Below are 20557 nucleotides of genomic sequence, written 5' to 3'. Positions count from 1 at the left end.
CATTTCTACATTGATTCAACGTCTGCAAGTTTAAAGTAAAAATGACGGATTTTGCTTTCTGAGTAGTACTTGTTTTGCGGCCGCTTTCCAGCGAGCATTGACGGACATTACTCGAAATTTCATTCTTCCTTCAATCACCGTCTTCTGTATCTTGCTCCAATCCACCGCCGTGCATATCCCTTCGCTTGAAAATGAAACCAAAGTGGAAGTTTTTACGGTTGTTTACAAGGAATATTGTCTTTTGGGGTTTGAATAAGCCTAACTTTGTTATTTTTTAGTTTTTTTACTTCAGTTGTTTGCAAAAATGGCTTTGAACTATGAGGCTCGTTAATCGTTATATTTTTCGATTTCACGGTTACCATTTTTTACTTCAAAACGTTCTTAGTTTGATTCTTGGCAATACCTAATCGATTTTCTTCACTCAAGCCTTCGCTTTCATATATTGCATTAATTCTTCATCTGGCAAAAAAACTTTAATCTTGTCACCAGATTCATGGTCGGGATATTAGAATCTCCTTTGAGGGTCGGAGAGCCGTTTGACATTCCCCTGGACATGCAGGACAAATTCGGCCACTCCACTCAAGCTTCTCTCGGCGAAAATCCAATTCTCGAATCCAAGTAGGTTCTTTTTTACCAATCAGATTAAGCGAACTCTGTGGAGCGTGACGGTGTTTTAAAATCTAGTGACGTACTACCCCAGACAGCAAAATCTCTCATTTTTTACATTGATTCATCGTCTGCAGACGTTGAATTAATGTAAAAACAAAGATTTGACTGCAATGATGAAAGTTTACCCTGCGACTTGGCAACAATTATTTTCAATCGAATGACTGAGTATTGTTTGTTTAGTGTGGACATTGTGGTTGCATTTTTTGTTTTTTGGGCCGTAAGAGTCACTTTTTTCAGGGGCTTGGACCTCATGTACAATGGGGCAGAAGTGGACGGACATTCGCTCGTCATCAAAGACGTCGTTGCCATAGGTCACGTCACGTCACAACAAGGAAAGGTCAGGCACCGATGCAGTTTATTTCGTAGCATATTGAACACTGGGCTACTACGGTTTAATATCTTGATATCTTGTCTGTCTTTGTTGATGATATCAAATCTATTTTGGCTTGTATGAGTTTGTTATTTGCAACACAAATTTGCTAATCAAAAATATGATTTTTTTTCGTTTGAAATCTCTTTGCTTTTGCTGTCATCATTTTTTTTAAACTTGTTTCTAGAACTTTCAAATGACGGTCATTCTGCCGGGCTTAGAACGCGACTCCCAAACCTTGAAGATTCGTCTTCTTCCGGGCAAGCCGACTGCTTTGAGACTAACATCGTTCAGCGACGGTTTCAACAAAATTGAAGGGGACAAAGGTTTGTCCGTGCAAGCGAAACTTCTTTTTCGCGCATCTCTTCAATTTTACGTGTAACTTTTCATGTCAATCCACAGGCGACACAGAATGGCAGAAGATGTTGGAGTGTGAGAATGCCTCCGACGTATCACTTGGCGTTGAGGTTGTCGACGTGGCTGGAAATGCAACTTTGAGAAATAAACTGATTGTCCAGTGCAAGGTGACTGAATTTACATAAAATTGTCTGGATTTTGCGTTATTTCGTTTTTTTATGGTTTAAAACAATGAAGTAAAAAAACACAGCGCGTGTGCCAAGAAATGATGTTGAGTTAGTCGGTTTCTGAAAGACCGTTCTCTCAACTATTGTTGTCTTTGGCAATCTTGACCGTACTCTTCCACAACTTCTTCGAATCTGACAAGATGGTTCTTCCCAGACACAGAAAATCAATCGTTTTTCACATTGACTCAACGTCTGACTATGTTGAATCAATGTAAAAAAACAGTTGATTTGCTGTCTAGGAAATATTACGGTACAACTCCTTCCTTTTACCAGAGGAGCGGGGTTGTCTACTACAACAAAATGATTATCTTGAAACCAGCGTTCGATGCGAGTGGCCATCTTTTGTGTAACGCATGAGTGCTCACGCTTGCGTCATTTTCTCAAGCCGTCAATTTATTTTAACATTTACCTTATATTTTTTATGTTTTATCACTTGTCAGTTCAGCGGTTCAAGCGGCCTGGCCACTTGGTCGTGCAACTGCTCACAAACTGGTCATGGGATTTTGTCGGGAAAGTTGAAGATAAAGCGACTCACAAAGCCACAAACTGTCAAGGCGAAGTTGGAAGTTCAAAATTCGAAATCTGTACGTTGTTTAAGCGGCAACCAATGCAATATTAAGCTCGGTGAAACATATTGTAAAGGTATAACTCCAGAACCGTGGTAAAATGGGATAACGTATCCCTACGCAATACGCAACTGGATTTCACGCAAAATGCGTATGCGTAACATGATCTTCACTCAACAGACGTAAAGTGAAGTCGCGTAGCATACTAATGCGTAACTGGATCTTCACGTAACGTATTTTTGGCTGTGAGCAATGGCATTAAGACTTTCTGGGGTATCAGGCACAACCTGCTTCACGACAAATATACGAAAAAGCCCTTATCAGTAAACGATAGCCACCCGCCCCTTATATGACGTCATAGAAGATTCATGCACAACTCGTTGATCGTAGAACTTCTCAGACAGCTTTTGAACTCGGTTGTGGATTAAAATTTGCTCTTCATCTAACACAGGTCACATGCTTCTTCGCTTTAAGTTCCCTATGCGTTGAAACGATGTGAAATGGTTGGATTGTGTTAATAAATTTCAATACTAGCAATCAATTGTGTTTTCGTATCGTTACGTTACCTTATCATCGATTTTACGTTTAACTACGTCTACACAATGTACATTCAACCTTTTCATGTAGATCAAGCCTCTGGAATGCAAGTTCAAAGTGACCCCTTCCACCAGGATCCACGCGATCCATGTTTTCTACAAAGATCCATCGCTTCCGGAGGATAATTCTCCTGTCAAGCTTCAAAAGGGTGCAATATTCTCATGATCATCAGCTTTTCATATTCTTGTAAAAAAGTTATGCGACATGTTTAGTAATGAACTGAGATGGAAAAATGATGAGTTTTATTGATGTGGTAAATTTTCTTGTTTTTTGCAGATAAAAAAAATACAGTTACAACTGACAAGTTTTTACCAAAATCATTTTTCTCCATCGTTTTTTTTTTGTGAACTTACTTTAAACTTAGTTTTGCTTACAAACATTTCAGATCAGGACATACATCACGAAGCAGGCGAAGTGATCGAGAACTTATCGTTTAAACTTTTTGATGAAGCCAAGCGATCTGTGGAAATGAACACGAAGCTTGCGTCTCAAATCAAGGTGTTTCCGTTTGTTTTTACTCATTTTTTCCGATTTACAGGCCACGACAGCAGCCTTCTATTTCTTATATTATTTGACATCTTGTTGCATGTAAATGTTTCAGTATGTCCATAACCTCCAGGCAGCAACTCCATGTATTGTTTTCATTAAAAACATTGCAGTGCATTGTTTTGACGTCGCGATTGCAAATGACCTTTAGTCTTGAGACTTGCGATTGTTCATGATTAATATCCGGCAAGCAAAGTCAGTCTTCTACATTATTCCAACGTTGTTGAGCGTCGAAACAATTTAAAAAAGACAATGATTGCGACTTCTTTCTAGCAAAATCTTACTTTTTTTCACATTGATCCAACGTCTGTTGAGTGCAGACGTTAACTACTGAAATAGCGCAGCAGATCTTCGTCATTGCAAGTTTTTGCTCAATTCAGGTCAATTGGACTGGCAGTGTTGCCATTTCAAATGTCGAGAAAGGTCTTCTTCCAGGCATCATCGTCCCAACCAATGTGTCTGACACCAAGTTTTGTCAAGTTTCCTTTGCTTCTGAAAAGAAAGTGGAATTCTCTTTCAACGTCAAGTAAGCAGTACAATTATTACGTTGAAATAACATAAATGTACAGAGAATGCTATTGAAGTTGGAACCCTTCACTTCGCGATCAGTTTGGTTGATTTCTTTTCAATATTTTGTCTTTTTCTTTGCTTTACTCACAACAATAATTACCTGGCATTGCATAAAGATAACTTTAGCCAACAATCAATTATATTTGTTCTATATTGTACTTACGTTTCTCACGTCGTCACAACACGCATCCTCAAAGTAAAGGGGCGTAGACAGATACTATTTTTTCGCTTACTTAAAAAACGGGAAAGTCCAGTGTGTTTTTATTCCTGACCATCACAACGAAGAACAACAAATGTCAAACATAGCAGAGGTCTAGAAAAAGGTAGAAGCGACGAAACACGAATGTTATAACGGGCTTGATACTGAAACAGGATATGATCAGTTTAAAATTTGGCACGGTCGCAACACTTTAGAGTTATACAAATTTCAAAATTTAGAAACTTTTTTTTCAACTAAATATCTCTCTCCAGGCCGCTCGCTGGTGATCCAGCTGGGCTTAAAATAACTATCAACGGCAAGAGGACATCCAGGCTCGGTTTGATCAGGAAAGACCCGATCTCTGTGAAACTGCTCGATAACTTCGGCAATCAGCTCTTCGTCCGACCCGGGCAGCTTGAGTTGATAAAGATCGAATGCAAAGGATTAGACGAAGCATTGCTGACCAAAACTGTGGAGGTTTGTTAAATTGTATCAACAGTTCATTTTCAGGCTTTGAAAAATAAACTTGTAGTCTGCCCTGGTTGTCCGAGCACCGAGTTCATCTGTTGTTGCATCGATGACGCATTATGTGATGTTAGTCAACCCATCCTGATGAAATAATCTCGGGCAGAAGTGATGTGGTTAGTGATAGGGACAGTTGGTGCAAGGTTGTTTGGATTTTCGTTCACGTTCAGCTTTATTGCCTTTTGTCTTTTTGGCTGGCTTCTTTCTTAAGTTCTTCAATTCAACTGATCTGTTGGTAGCAAGTTGTTTCCGGACTTTGTGGCATGATTTCGGTCTTTTTTACCTTTAAGTTTCCTATGAAACATGATTTAAAATAGCCTGCTATGGTACATTACCGCGATGTGTGCTATCCAGCGCAGTTGACGTTACAAGATGGTGCCTTTCCTGGGAGGCTGAAATGTTTTTGGAATGGCTTTTTTCGGAGAAAACCGATTCGGTGATTTCTTAAATCCAGCGAGGGCTTTTGTTTATTTAGAGAACCTGTAGGGATTATTTGGTAGGCGGTGTTTGTGTTTATCTTCCCATACCCACGCAAACGAGAAAGTTATTGTTTCAGTGAAGTAGATGTAAATTAACTGATATCTTACACGGATAGGCTATAGCGTTATCTAGCAACTTTAGTTGAGACTTCGCTGAGACTTCATTTGATTACCGACTATTGTTAATGACGACACTCCGTTTGACAATCGTTTTATTTATTTTTGCTGAGACTTTAGTTGATTAACCTCTATCATACGCGAATTCCTTTGAATAAACAGATGCCACTCTGAGATTTTAGAAATCTCCGAAAAAAGCTTTCTCCGAAAAAAGCTTTCTCCGAAAAAGGCTGTCTCCAAATTAGATTTTCCGAATAGTAGCAGACCGACCTATCTTACCTACACTCTCTCCATTGTGCTTCAAAAAGTCCGATTTTCATTCCAAAATATCAGGGATCACCTACCCTACGTATTTTGTATTTATGAAAGGGTTGCATATATACACATTTGTTCTTCATCGTGCAACATCCCGCGAACGTGGTTTGATCACATCCAACTTTTCCTCTTTACAGGATAACCAAGTCATCATCAGCGACATCCAGTTCAACGAAGGACCTCTTGGGAGCCGAGAGATCACCGTGTCCTACAATGACGTCGTAAAGGAGTACGCTGTGTTGGAGTTGCTCTCCGGCTCCCCTGTCACCATGAAACTGACGGCCTGGCCCGATATCAGTCAGGTTGGTGCGATGCTTTTGACGTCGAAATTACGTTCGATAACGTTAAATAGACGCTTAAATATCTTCCCCCAGACAGCAAATCAATCATTTTTTACATTGATTGATTGATTTACATTGAATCAATGTAAAAGACGATTGATTTGCTGTCTGGGGGAGTTGGTAAACTATCAGCTGTATCTGTTTCAATAAATTTGCTCCCACCAGGTACAGCTTCTGTGGTGGAGGCATCTTTGTTTTTTTTTGTCAAGTGCAATTGCTTTCTCAGGATATCAAATGACTTTATTGTTTTAGAAAATCACCATTTTAAGTGGCACTCGACTTCAAGATGAAATTTCTGTTCAATTGATGGACGGTTGGGGAAACCCCTGCAATGAAAGCGGGGTGAAAGTTTTACTTGGAAAGGACCCCGGCATCAAGCTCTCTCCGACCCCACAGGTGTTGAAAACCAATAGTTCAGGATCAGCGACCTTCGCAAGATTTTCGATTTCGGCTAAATGGTGGGTGCTTGATGGTAGGAAAACACACAGAAATCTAGCCATTTTGTTTGAACGAAATCATCCCAGTTACCAAACTCCATCTTTTTACGTTGTTTGCTTTTTAAAGCGCTGAGAGCAGTGCATATTTGCGATGGATACAGCGCTATAGAAAACACGCTTTATTATTATCGTTGACCTCTAAAAACGTTAAGTCAATGCGAAAGGGAGAGTTTTGCTAGCTGGATCGCATTAGCTACTGCTGTATATTTATATTGACGAATCGAACAACAAAACGTAAATCTGAAGCCAAAAATCATTGACTGAAGTGAAGTCAAGGCAGAATATTTCAAGAGAAAAAAAATCATGAAATTATTATTTTTTTCCAGCGGTGATTATTTCCTTCAACCTCGAGCTATATACAACCGCGTAGCCATCGAAGGGTCCAAGTTGTTGATCAGTGTGTTGCCCAACACTGAGACACCGGTCACTGTGAAGCACCAATGTATGGCGGAAAGCAATGTCGTTGTTGCCGGCGGGAGTTGGCCTGGTAGGTGGTTAAAACAAAATTGTCTATTCATTTGAATTGCAGGTCACAAAAAATGTGACTAGCAGTCTCTCAGCCTCTAATGCGATTTAATGAACTTTATTACAGCAAGAAAAAAAGAATCTTATATTGTACGTTTTTTCCTTACACGGTGTTCTTCGCTTTGTTGTTGTTTTAAGTAACACTTGGTGATATATGAGTTAGAACAAATCCATTGTTGATCTTAATTCAATTCACAACCCTGAGCAATAGTTTGAGTGCGTCGCAAAGGGAAAAAAGTTTGAAGACCACTGATGCACACCATTAACAAGATGGAAAACTAGAGTGAACGGTTTGGCGGCCATTATCCGAGCAAAGCGAAATTCGAATAAACGAGGATTGAGTGTCTACCTCTCCTGCCTTAAGCTCGCATCGTTTCGACCTTGTAGTTGCGTCTGCAGACGTAAAACCAATATAAAAACAGGACTGATTTTTTGCTAGGCTTTTTGCTTCGCGGTATCAAACACAAACATTTTTTCAGCGTATTTGATCAACGTGTTGTCGGAGGAAGGAGTCAATGTGACCAGTACCATCCATCTCTGCATGGCCATTTGGAAGGGCAAGCCCAGCAAAGACAAATCCGTGCCCAGTTCTGTACGTATTGATTTATAGCAATATTAAAGGGGTTCCGTAATCAACCGAAGAACGCGGACTTAACAAAGAGAATCTGTGATAATGCGTGAAGCGTTGATTACCAGTTCCATCATCACCATCATTCAAATTTGGTTTTGTTTCCATTAATGTGGGTGACCGACTCCTTCCGTGCAGTAATTTTCTTCACCACTTTTCTCCATCTCATTCTGTGCATCTTTTCTCCTCCAGTCCGACCTTGTCTGCCTTTCACCTGTAAGGTTTGCGGTTTATAGTTTTGTTTTTGTTGTTACAACGTCTGATGATGTTGAGTAACCGTTTTGAGAGTTGTCGAATGTATTGGTTGGCAGTGGTGACGCTCAAGAGGTCTTCGGTTCGACTTCTACCTGTGGCACGTAGCTGTGCCTTGCACGACGCTTGTCACACTCGAAGAACGATTGCCGTCAACTCGCATGTCGCCACCAATCATAAGCCTTACAATTTTTTTCTGCAAATCTTACACCTTTTTATCCCCAGTCACTTCACCGCATTTCAATTGATACAATTGGATGTTCGTATTTCCTTTTCACGAATCCTGATTTTATGGAGCTACTTTATTGAAGGATTGCTAACCACCTCTCACAATACAGGCGGAGTGGCACAGGACAGTGGCCACGAACGGCAAGCAGCTTTTTCAGAACATCAAAGCTCCCACAGTGGCTGGCGACTTTTATGCGATGTTTGGCGTTGCGTCTTCAGCCACCTCCAAGTCTTTCACTCTCTCCACTGATGCCCTGCCCATGAAGACGATGCCAGGTACAATCAAATTCTCCCATTTTTATTTTTTTAAATCAGGGTCAGGAATTTTAACGCAACGTTTAACCAACAAAGGTTAATTATTATTTTTATAGTTTTTTTTGCAAGATGTTGGCTTGATACCAACCAAACTCTAACAAAAGGATCGCTGTCTGTTGTTTTGTACAACTTGTATGTGTATAACTCAGCGCCGCTATACAGTGTCTTTCTGAGGATAGTGGTCTTTTGACCCTCTTTTTTCCTCTCTCGTTTTGTAGCAAGGTTATCTGTGCTTATTTTCAACAGGGCCGCCTGTGCAGCTGTGCCCGCACACAGAACCAGGCACTCCAACGGTCTCTAACTCCAAGTTCAACCGGGTCATCATCAGGAGCCTCAAGCTGCTTCTAAAGGTATTTTAAGTTAAAGATTGTGTTTGATGTTGAATGGACGCAATAAACGACCAAAACCTGAACCAAGTGTGCATATTGAACGTACAGCATGCCAAGCCTCGTCATTTGCGATTCCTGCTGCATGGCCGAGGGGTAAGAACGACTGCCTGCCGTTCTGAAGATTCTCTGTTCAATACCGCTCAAGATCACACGACTGTGTTTTGACAAAGGCACTTAATGACATGACAAATTAAACGCAGCTGACTGATTAGGCTTTTGCTGCTTCCCGTGCACTGCGTAGCATACGTATCCCCAATTACATATTGTGTGTACATAGAATTGCCTCTATGCAACTGCACTGTACGCATTGTATGATGCCACAACTAACAATAAAAGAAACTAATTACTGTAGAATTCGCCTAATTTGTTACCTCAAGTGAATGATGAAAAAGTGACGAATTAGTCAAACTGATGAATTACGCGAACAGGACAAAGCTATAACGAATTGTACAGGACCCACAAAAAGACAAGAAATAAGGCGAAATGACGAATTAGTATTAGACAAATTCCACTGTATTTCCAAAGCGTTTTTCTTTGGCAGGATGAATACGGCAACTTGACTGGTTTTAACTTAACTGGAAATGTAGTGGTCACAATACAACCTTGCGATCAGACCTTGAAATCCAGCGAGGTTCCCACGTTTGAAGGGATGTGTTCACGACTGCACATACCTTTGAAGGACGGGGAAGTTTCATTGCAGGTGAGCCAATATTCCATATAAGTTTCCCGCTTAAAAACTCCCGATCTTAAACGTGTTTTCGTATTTAGAATCTAACTTTGCAAGAAAACTCTCCCGGGGTAGACGAGTCCCAGTACACGTTGCATTGTGAGCTCAACTGTTCCCCTTCCATTTCCGTGCCGCCGTACATGCTCAAGTTCTTGTTTTACAACGGTAAGAAAGCACTGGCTCTTTGCATGTGCCATGTTAGAGTGCTATTTCGTGATCAAGCACTAAAGAAGTGCAGCACTCGACTTTTAACAGACTCTTAATAACCGATAGCTGTGATTATGGCTATTTTTTGGTGAGTGATGACAATTTATACAATATTTTGGCGTAAATTTTGCTGTTTAAAATTTAACCAAAATTGTTCTAATCATTCTCCTAAAATCCTCCAAGATGCGAGGAAGCACGCCCAGATGAGTGCGTTGGCAAGGCAACGGGACGAGCTCATCCATGCCATAAAAATGTACAAGGAGACGTTCAGCGCCCACAAATCGCTCCTTGATGAGCTCCAGACGAGTCGGGCAGAAGCTTTGAGCAAACGGCGCAAGGTGATTACCAGATGTGACAGCCTCCCTCCCAGACAGCAAAATCTGCCATTTTTACATCTTGTCTGCAGACGTTGAATCGATGTAAAAATGACAGATTTTGCTGTCTGGGCTAAAGTTCCACATGAACCACGTATATTAGTTCAACTAGGTTCTGTGTATTGTTGCTATGGTTCTGTCCATCAGCAATGGAACAAAAAACAATTTAACAGTAAAAAAGTACAAACGCGACTTAAAACAGCAACTTACTATTGAGAAATCGCTAGTAGTTTTTGAATTAACTACCGCAGACTAAGCTTTTGTAAGTGATTAATTGATTTATCTGCCTGTAAGTTACAGTTTTGTATTTCTATGCCAACAAAGAATTATATCATAGATTGCAAACAGTTGTATTTACGTTTAGAGAAAAGTTTTTTTTTAAGGCTTGCTGCGCTATTTTGCATTGGTATATTGTTAGAGTTTTTGTAATGTCGAGTGGTGTTCTCTGGTGATAATTCAATTGTGTGGTATGCAGACTAACTACGGATATATTTAGTTATGAATTACATTACGTGGCAGGATTCCACTCCAAAAGCTTTTTTTTTGCTATTTCTGCTTTTTAGCTTCTTTTAACCTGAAAGTGTATTCAGAAATCGCATCATCATCTTAATAACTTTACAGATGGTGTCAAGTTTACGGGAAATCAGCATTCCAGTCGACGACAGGGCTAGCCTTAAAGACGTAGAACAACTGGTAGAGCTGTGTTCAACCGAGCGTGACACGATCCTTCAACGGCCACGGAGGCAATGCGTGCTGAAGGAGTATCCTGACACCGGAAGTGACGTACTCGGGAAAGTGGGTAGCTTTTATTTTGGCTTTTTTGTGGCATGCTATCGCAAGTCTCATAGCGTAACCTACCGTAACATTTTAGCAGAATTTTGTTTATTTAGTGGCTTCATTGTTGATAACTTTGTTACATGTTTTTGTTCTTCTCCAGCTTGGCCACCTCGCTCTTGTCAGGGGCCCCCAGATTGCCAATGTTCTCTCCTGGCACATGAGCGGCGACATGGACTGCCTCATTACTGTCACAACTAAGAAGGTGAGTCTGTGCACATCAACACTTCTCATGTGTAAGTTTGGGGGGTAGCCTATTCCAACCAGGAAGAGTCATCATTTTTACGTTCAATGTTTTAATCAACAATAAAAATTGAACAAGATTAGCAAATTCATCTAAACTAACACTTTTTTTCTTTGCACCAAACTTAAATGTATCCTCCTGACTCCTCCAGGCTCGGGAAGTCCACCGACTCACTGGAGGATCTCAGCAGGTTCTTCCATTGGATAGCATCTACAGAAAGAATCTTCCGGACTGGCAACGTCCTCTTCCACATCTTCGAGGAAACGCGAAGAACAAGCGGGTTCCAGGAAATCCTGTCTATGCCAGAGACATGCTGGAGTTTGTCAAGGATGAAGATAATTGCAAGATAGGTAAGCAACATTTGCCGGCAATCAACATAGAGGGAAAGGTCGGGTCTCTGCAAAAAAAAGCAAAAGTTGCAAAATCGAAAGTCATCGCCCCATTTTGTTGCATTTTATGCTCCTGGATGTAACAACATGATCAGCGGCTGCTTCAAAACGCAAGAAGAAGTTGCATTTTTATCACCAACAGGATTACAGCTTTTCAATGCCAACTCTTTTCGCATACCTTGCAGATCTGATATATTTTCTTTAATCAAGCAGAATGATGTTTTGATGAAATTTAAATGGTTATTTAGCAACTACCTGTTTTCTTTTACACGAATTGCATGCTTCCCTGCTAACTTTACTTTTTGTCTTTCTATTATTTACCCAAGAAAAACATTGTTGTAATTTCACTAGTGTTTGGAATGCTTCTCGGAGATACACTAATTTTAGACGATCTCGACGCCGCGAATGAATATCGGAAGATAGTAAGTAGTTCTTTGGTGAATGGTTACTGTTATCTTTACCCAAACTTGATACATCAATAAAAAAAACTCTCAGTTTCATATATTGACTTTACTTTTGCGTTTCTGGAACGTTAGTTTTTCATTGCGAGACTTTTTCATCTTTGCAGGTTGTTAAAACCATGCACTGCCCGACCATCCTGACCAGAAATGGTGATCGTATCCGTAGCAACGGAAAGTTTGGGGGTAACCAGAATCGTGCTCCCCCGCTGGAGAGGTTGAGGGGGGTCGTGTTTGGCGCTCCCATTCCCGAGGATTACTCGAAATGCTGCAAGCAGATTGGTGAGTTGACTTACCTCGCTAACAAAATGGCCATTTCTGTCATCGCAGTCGTTCTCCGTCAGTGCCTGATCCCGACTTGGACAAACTGTTGTAATCACGCTTGAGCTCGTAAAACCCGAATGTACAGACGTTTAATCAATGTAAAATAGAAGGAAATGCTGGATGATAGGCTCAAGTAACGAAGCTGCTATATCTTAACCTCTGTTTTACCTTTGCGTTTTTATGGCGAACATTAAACTATTTAAGATTTAGATGCCTTGCAGAGTGCAACGAAACGATATAATTGAAAAGAGCTTCGTTTTGCAACTTACTTTGTTTGTTGTTTTAGTTGACAATGTTTAATAGTTTCCTGTAGTGTACAAAGTATAGTCCACTCTATGATGCAAGTATCCGGTTAACTGGTTTCACTTAGCCGCTTTTTTCACCAAAACTAAGGTGCAAAAGTATTTGCTGACCACGCGTTTTCAACTTCCAGAAATGTTGAATGATTTCAAATCCATCGTGAGTGAGGTGGAGGCTGCTGAAGATGAATTGACCGCTTTGGAGGAATCCATGAGCGATGATGAGATGAAGAAGAAGGAATCGGAGATGGATGAAGCTAAGGAAAGGTTAAAAGCGATAGAGAAGAAAATAGGTATGTCAGTGAGAAAAATCCACTGTCAATATTGCATTTATGTAACATTGATTTTGATCAAGAAGTGATTTTGGGCTTAAACCTGTGATTTTTGCAGATAAAATCAGTTTAATTTATTTTGTACTGAAATTGGAAACCTAACCATTGAAAATAGATATTATTCCAACCAATATGTTTTTTCGTTGTATCAATGATTGCCAGTCACATCTTCGGTCAAGTGATTCGATTTATGTGACAAAAATAGGTGTAGGACATGGTCTGGCCAAATTTGTGAGCTTTGGACTTGTTTTACAAAAAATCCTATCCACATTCCACAACCTTACTCGCGGTGATAAGAAAAGCAATTCTACTTGTTCGGCGTTCATGCCATCTGTCCGAGTTGTTTTAATGTAAATATCTTTTAAATTAAAATTATAATCTTTTCACTGCTCGCATTAACTTTATGAAAGCAGTTTATCAACCCCACATTACCCCCAGGGTTATCAAAAGGGGGTTCTGTCCCTCCCCGGCAGGACATGGACAGCGAAGCGCCGAAGAAAAAGAAGATCAAGAGATGATGACATCTTTGTGGACATCCGAGCTCGCAGCAAATGCTTCTGCAAACGGTGGAGCTTTGACGAGTGGAGCTGCCATAAACTAGGAATGGTTTTAAACAAACAGAAACCACCATATTGGTTTCCATTTGAATTGGCTTCGACTGCTCTGTTTTGATCTGAAGCAAATTGTCGCTAACAACAGCTAATTTGCTTTCCGTAAGATAAATCTGCCGGTGAAGTTTCTGAGGTAATGAAATGTGAAGTTACTGTAATCTGTAACTTGAAAGCAAAGCAAGCCGAACATAAGTGGTGTTGTGAACATAACTGTTTCTGGGGATGGATTCGACATCGTAAGGTCATCTTGGGTTAAACTCTATTGGAACTATCAAGTAGCTTACCCTTGATCACGTGTTGTCCCTGCCAATGTTGCATTTTTTTATTTTACCAAAAAGTGAAGTTACGTCGAACGAAAAACTGCCAGTCGTCGCATTTTTCTCCCGTTGCGTCAGCAATATTTTATGCTTCTGACGTTTTATTTGGTTTTAAGGTTTTGAAATTGTTGCAAAGCAGCTTTTTTGATAAGCTGTCGAAACACTTTTTCTAATGCTGCACGCATTTATTTTTGTTACGATTTATATTGTTAGAGTTCTGTAACTGCCTTTCGCCTCCAACGTGCTATCATGTAGATAACAACAGTCATCCAATTTGTTACATTTATTGCTGAATAAAAAAAAACTAACGTGTAAAATACAAATTTGTCACTCGGAAAAACACCACTATTACGTACTACTATAAAATTACGCTACTTCAATGACCAGTGATCAGCAAGATGTGTTATACAGTACAAGAGATTCTTGTTCGTCAAATTTGTACTCCAACATGGGATTGGGTAATTCTGCTTCCTTCTAGTCATATGAAGTTTTCCGCAGACTTCGGCTGCAAATTTTCTTTGCAACTTTTGACCGTTCCAATGACAAGGAAGCCACCAAAAACTTGCAGTGCTGCTGACAACCAGCCTGTATAGAAAGACCAGCTGTAACCTTGTACCACCTCTTTGGAAAATGGAGATTCAGGAGATTGTTTCTCCAACATGATCCTCCCAATGAAGCAACACATCCCAATCAGAGTCAGCAGAGCTGAAAAGAATGATAAAATGAATAAGACTAACATCCCACAAACAAAAAATGCAATAAAGTCTCAATAACAACAAAGTATTGTACTGGTGTCTCCAAGTTTGAACAAAGTAATAGAAACAGATAAGCCTGCTCTATTGTATGTTTAATTGTTTATTCATTTTTGTTTTTAATTTAAGTGATGTGTTGAAATTACACGAAACTAAACATTCTTTCTGTAGCCGTTAGCGGTGTAAAACTCAATCATCTTCCAGTAGATTATGTTGAACGGTTGAGGACAACTTTCCCAATCTATATTTTTCGTCCAAAGATACATGTTCTAACAAATCGAATATGTTCAAAGACCGTTGCTAATCTTTTTTCTGATCTTATAGTTGCTATTAAATTCATGGCTTACTTTGCTGTTAAGTTACAACTTAGTCTGACTATACATACAAAAATGATTAAGTTTGTGCCAGTTTCTCAACCAAACGGGTAAGCTAATGAGGCCTACATACAGGCGACGAACAGAGAAACTCCCGATATCAACAAAGGGGTGCGTCGTTTTCCACAACATCCAGCGATTCCAATCAATCCCGATATGAACACGATTCCACATGACAATACAAAGCACACGGTGCTGGTCCGGGCAAAATCTTCAATAAACAATTATAAGTTATAAACATAAAACAAAACATGTGTTTAAAGAAGGGAAACTTTTAATAAATATGAATTTGTTGCACTTTAGCGACAGTTCTGTATTACACAAAGGTTGACAGAATATGCAGTGATCAGTAGGCCTGCTCTTTTTTTTGTGTGCTTGAGTAGTCAAACGGGAAAAAACAAAACTTGCAGCCTTATCCCATATTTGGATATAGGCCTAGATGCATTCATAAAATACTCGTTTCTGCCAATCTGGATATCCAAATGTATTTATGTTCATGGAGTAAAATATATAGCCTACATTTTAGAAAGATAAAGCTTTGGTAGAGAGTTTGCTTTGTTGAACCATAGAGAAATAAAACATAGTAACTTTAGCAGGTTTAGCATACTTTATTTCACACAAAATATAACATAATTAAATAAAATAAACTCAAACGTTTTCGACACGTATACGTGTGTCCTCATCAGGAATTAAATCTGCAATACATAAAATAAAATATCGTAAGATAAATTTGACTATGCACTGTAACTGTAACGACACTCTGGACTGAAAGCACAAACTGAACAAATGATACGAGAATGATTGCGAGTAAATTATGCGGTGGGAAACAGATCACATGAGGTGTAGACTACAGGCATTGGACAAAACAATTAGAACACACACGAAAGGAACGATGAGCCACAGGCGAATAACTGCCGGTTGAGAGATGGATTGTAACAATTACCCAATCCCAATTACCCATTGTAACAATCCATCTCTCAACCGGCAGTTATTCGCCTGTGGCTCATCGTTCCTTTTGTGTGTGTTCTAATTGTTTTGTCCAATGACTGTAGTCTACACCTCACGTGATCTGTTTCCCACCGCATAATTTACTCGCAATCATTCTCGTATCATTTGTTCAGTTTGTGCTTTCAGTCCAGAGTGTCGTTACAGTTACAGTGCATAGTCAAATTTATCTTACGATTTTTCATTTTATGTATTGCAGATTTAATTCCTGATGAGGACACACGTAGGGGAGAGAGGGGCTAAAAGTCACACGGGTAAGTTGTCACAAGCCTGAGTTTAGCGCACCCAGTGTAATAAACTTCTTTCTGACGTCATAAAAAGCAAGTACTACTTCCCTGGTTACACGTTGAGATCGGCCATGTTGGTTTAAGCAACAGAAGTGAACAAAATCTAGACAACAACCTGTAGTGATTTTCTGCTTCTTGCGAAGACGAATTGCCCAAGGTAGGTATTTTGATATAACTTAAACGTTTCTGAATATATACGGAATCTTTTTGTTTCTGTTAGTAGTGACTAATGTCAGTAATATATGGATAAACTTATCGTTTAAAATGCTGAAGCATGTTGACCAAAATTTGGAATTTTAAAACTAAAGATGCTTTGAGGTAAGTTGTCACATTGTGTGACAACTTACCCCGAGGTTCAATACTAATACTTCATTAACCATATTGTTTCAATCAGAGTGTATTTCTGTAAATTCTGTCATAAATAAGCTAAACCTACTGTATTACCAATAATTCTTGTTTCTTTCTCATATAAAACCGGTAGCTTATATTTTTGCAGATGCGAAACTACCAAAGGAAAACTGAACGTGGACGGTATTCGAAAGACGCGATGGAGGCTGCTGCAGAAGCGGTTGTGAATGGTGGCCTGAGCATAAGAAAATCTGCTAGCAACAATGATGTTAACTACAAAACCTTAAGTCGTTATATCCCAATTTATAAGGCTAACAACAACAGCCTGAAGGACGTCCATCTTGGTTATACTTCTCACCGCCAAGTGCTGACCACAACTATGGAGGATAGTTTAGCAGAGTATGTAAAAAAAGCTGCAAAAATATTTCATGGAATTACATTAACCGAACTACGGAAGCTGGCATATCAAATGGCACTGGCAAACAAACTTGAAAAAATACCACCGACTTGGACCAAACATAACATGGCAGGATTTGACTGGTCAAAGGGTTTTATTCTTAGAAATAATAACATATCTTTGAGAACACCAGAAGCAACTTCAATCCAGAGAATGGCTAACTTTAATCAACACAATGTCAAAGCATTCATGGACAATCTTGAAAGCGTATTGACAAGGAACTCTTCGTATGGACCTGATCAAATCTGGAATTTGGACGAAACTGGTGTCACGACTGTTCAGCGGCCATCCAAAATTCTTGCAGAAAAGGGACAAGACAAGTGGGTTCAGTAGTGAGCCAAGAACGTGGTTCACTAGTAACATTATGTTGTGCTGTTAATGCTCTTGGAAATTCAATACCACCATTTTTTGTATTTCCCCGAGTCAATGTTCAGGATAATTGGCTTCTTACAGCACCACCAGGAAGTGAAGCAAGCGGCCATCCCAAAGCAACTGGTTGGATGACAGAAGAAACGTTTTTAAAATACATGAAACACTTTGTGAAGTATACAACTCCATCAGAGGCCAAACCTATTATCCTACTGCTAGACAACCATGCATCTCATATATCTCTCGAGTGCATAACATTTGCCAAAGAAAACAACATCACTCTTCTTAGCTTTCCCCCTCACTGCTCCCATAAACTGCAGCCACTGGACAGGACCGTCTACGGGCCTTTTAAAACCTTCTATAACCAGGCAGCAGACAATTGGATGCGCGAGAAGGAAAACGCAGGGAAATCAATGACCATCCATATCATACCCAAGCTTGTTTCCTATGCTCTTCCAAAGGCAACTACACCTGAAAACATACGATCTGGATTTAAGGTAACTGGCATCTATCCTTTTGATAGAAACGTATTTACTCCTGACGAGTTCATGCCAACATACGCAACTGATCGACCACTTCAAGCAATAGAACAAGTTGACACCTCTCTTATTGCTGGTGGTCAATTAGATACACCACGTAATGAAGTGCAACAATCACAAATTCTTCTTGCTCATACTCAAACCACAAGTCAAGCTTTGTTTGAAGACACACATGTGCCTTCTTCAGGCTCCGCATCATCTACTCAAATCTTAATTCCTCCACAAACTCTACGACCATTTGGACACCTCGATGCAAGGAAGAAGAGCTCCAGGAAAAGGAAGAAGAGAAAATCCGAGATATACACAGACTCACCTGTTATGAAAAGGATGGCAGAAGAAAAGAACAGCAAAAGAAAAGGGAAGAAAACAGCCGCTAAAAGAGTGATAAAGTTTCAAAAGAAGACCAAGGTTCCAGCACCAGAATCATCAAGTGAGGACAATGAAAGCTTAGATGAAACAGCCTTGTGCGATGATACCACCGATGAAGACTCAGATGATGAAAGTTGTGTCCAGACACCACTTAGTCTTGATAACATAGATATTGACGACCACATTCTTGTGAAATTCGAAAGTGATTGAGCCACACAATATTACGTTGGGAGAGTTTTAGAATTCACTAAAGATCAGATTAGATCAAACTTCATGCGGAAAAAATGCCTTGATAAATTTGGAAACATGCAGTTTCATTTTCCTGAAAATCCTGATACTTACCTTCATCCACTAGAGGATGTTGTCTTCAAGCTTCCAATTCCACTTTGTGGACAAACAAAACGAGGAGCAAACTTGTTTAGCTTTCACTGCTCTCAAATATCTGAGTACAATGTGCAGTAGTTTTGGACTCCACACAAAAGCCAATTTTAAAAGTAACAACAAATACCATACTTGTAAAGTGAATAAAGTACTATGTATAAATGGCTTTTTAATGTAGCCTATCTGTACTATCTTATTAATTCCATTGTACTGCATCCTAAATAAACTTTACGCGTTACAAACTGCATGTGACAATTTACCCCAAGGTTTGTGACAACTAACCCGGAAGCGGGGGAAAAAGTCTCACCTCGGTGCTCATTTAAAATGTCGAAAATTTTTGATAAAGAATATAGTTATGTGGAATATTATATGTACTTCAAGTACTCGAAGTGTGACAGTAAACCTTAGTTCGTAAATGTTTATGAAATTCCCACCCAGGGCGTGTAGACGGTTCAATTAGTAAATTTTGTGACTTCTTGCCCCTCCTTCCCCTACGTGTCGAAAACGTTTGAGTTTATTTTATTTAATTATGTTATATTTTGTGTGAAATAAAGTATGCTAAACCCGCTAAAGTTGCTATGTTTTATTTTAGAAAGAACGAACATTTAAATAACTTTACAGTAAAAGCTTGTTCGTTGTGGTATGACGAATCGGTCACCGAGATTGACAGAGTGAAGTGTCAAGTTGTTGCCTGTGAATTTTTCTGTCCACTAAAGTGTCGCGGAATCAAAAGCTGTTCAATCAATCAAGGGTTTATTTGTCAGGAAATTAGTACATGTTTGAAATAGGCCTATGCAAGTAGGCTAATCCACAATGCACAAGTTCCCATGCCGACAGGGTGACAACGAGAGGACCATACGGTCTACTATATCCTTAGTCTAATTGTCGATTGCCACCTACGGAAATGACGATTTGGCCATTTAAAATACAAGAGAAAAAAAGCTGTTCTTAAAGAACGTTGTATTAGCGCACACAACGAAAGTTAAACCATATCACTGCTTGAAAAATTCAGATTAAAAAAATAGGATACTCTATATTTCGACCCTTACCTTCAATCTTTGTTGTCTGAAAATCATAATTTAAAACGCATTTTTCGTTGATCAAGCTTGTTTTGGTAACTAAAAACAAACAAAAATATTCACATTAGCGATGACATTTTTCGATTGAAACGCTGCTTAGTGACCTAGGGCCCATTAGTCTTAAATCATGTTTCAAAACACGTTTTTTTTACTAGGCCTAAGTGTAAACACAAATTAATTCAGGCCGATACAAACTGAGTTTAGGCTAACCAACCTAACGCACGTGTATGTCAGTTTAACGCTTACTTGTATCTGGAATATCTTTATCATAACAAGTCATCCATAACCCAATATGAAACGGATATAGCACTCCAGGTGTTTGTAGAAGCGTTGCATTTGATTCGCTGTTGTGAATGGAATGCTTTTTAACAATGTACCAAAATTGCGTTCCTGCAGCGAGCGAACCACATATCAAACCTAATGCTCCAACAACTACAGAAAAACTAAAACAACACAGCATGGGCATTTTTTTTTCTGATAGGGCTACCGTACCACCACGAATAACTCTCGCTGATTCAGTTCAAAGTCTCTGATAGTAATAAAAAGTCATATAAAGCGGCCGATCCCGTAGCAAAAACCCAATACATAAAATTGATTTTGTTTTTGAGTGGCTCTTTACAAAAGCCTAATGACTTTTTGGAGAGCAAGCATGCACTTAGCGTATTGTTGTGAACATAACTAAAACAGTGATGGTTTTAACAACCAAATATATTTAACAGAAACAAAAAACCTTTTGTATTATTACCTGTCGCTGTGCACCACATCAATT

At 39.4% G+C, this 20557-nt stretch overlaps 2 protein-coding genes across 2 annotated transcripts in view; one reads left to right on the top strand and one right to left on the bottom strand.

The window, feature by feature from the left end:
* The window catches only part of LOC145768155 (structural maintenance of chromosomes flexible hinge domain-containing protein 1-like), a 28621-nt gene extending 14539 nt beyond the window's left edge, over window positions 1-14082 (top strand). Inside the window, exons 19-43 of the mRNA XM_082579626.1 lie at window positions 490-618; window positions 907-1006; window positions 1227-1365; window positions 1442-1563; window positions 2064-2207; window positions 2817-2934; window positions 3172-3284; window positions 3713-3858; window positions 4374-4578; window positions 5675-5839; window positions 6131-6336; window positions 6702-6862; window positions 7380-7492; window positions 8119-8284; window positions 8570-8673; window positions 9254-9412; window positions 9481-9604; window positions 9830-9984; window positions 10642-10815; window positions 10958-11059; window positions 11250-11448; window positions 11839-11909; window positions 12056-12227; window positions 12703-12861; window positions 13339-14082. Coding sequence (XP_082435752.1) covers window positions 490-618; window positions 907-1006; window positions 1227-1365; window positions 1442-1563; window positions 2064-2207; window positions 2817-2934; window positions 3172-3284; window positions 3713-3858; window positions 4374-4578; window positions 5675-5839; window positions 6131-6336; window positions 6702-6862; window positions 7380-7492; window positions 8119-8284; window positions 8570-8673; window positions 9254-9412; window positions 9481-9604; window positions 9830-9984; window positions 10642-10815; window positions 10958-11059; window positions 11250-11448; window positions 11839-11909; window positions 12056-12227; window positions 12703-12861; window positions 13339-13418 — 3526 coding nt within the window. The 3' untranslated portion in view covers window positions 13419-14082. The remainder of the gene's footprint in view (window positions 1-489; window positions 619-906; window positions 1007-1226; window positions 1366-1441; window positions 1564-2063; window positions 2208-2816; window positions 2935-3171; window positions 3285-3712; window positions 3859-4373; window positions 4579-5674; window positions 5840-6130; window positions 6337-6701; window positions 6863-7379; window positions 7493-8118; window positions 8285-8569; window positions 8674-9253; window positions 9413-9480; window positions 9605-9829; window positions 9985-10641; window positions 10816-10957; window positions 11060-11249; window positions 11449-11838; window positions 11910-12055; window positions 12228-12702; window positions 12862-13338) is intronic.
* A 202-nt stretch (window positions 14083-14284) lies between these two features.
* On the bottom strand, window positions 14285-20275 carry LOC145768676 (protein NKG7-like). The gene is made up of 4 exons (XM_082580239.1): window positions 20035-20275; window positions 19759-19827; window positions 15028-15165; window positions 14285-14533 (listed from the first exon to the last, which is right to left on the bottom strand). The coding sequence occupies exons 1-4, from the start codon at window positions 20252-20254 to the stop codon at window positions 14307-14309; spliced, it is 654 nt and encodes a 217-aa protein (XP_082436365.1). The 5' UTR covers window positions 20255-20275; the 3' UTR covers window positions 14285-14306.
* Between the last annotated feature and the right edge of the window lie 282 nt (window positions 20276-20557).

This window comes from Aplidium turbinatum, chromosome 4, assembly GCF_918807975.1.
Source record: "Aplidium turbinatum chromosome 4, kaAplTurb1.1, whole genome shotgun sequence".
Taxonomy (NCBI): Eukaryota; Metazoa; Chordata; class Ascidiacea; order Aplousobranchia; family Polyclinidae; genus Aplidium; species Aplidium turbinatum.
This window is presented reverse-complemented; position numbering and strand designations above follow the sequence as displayed.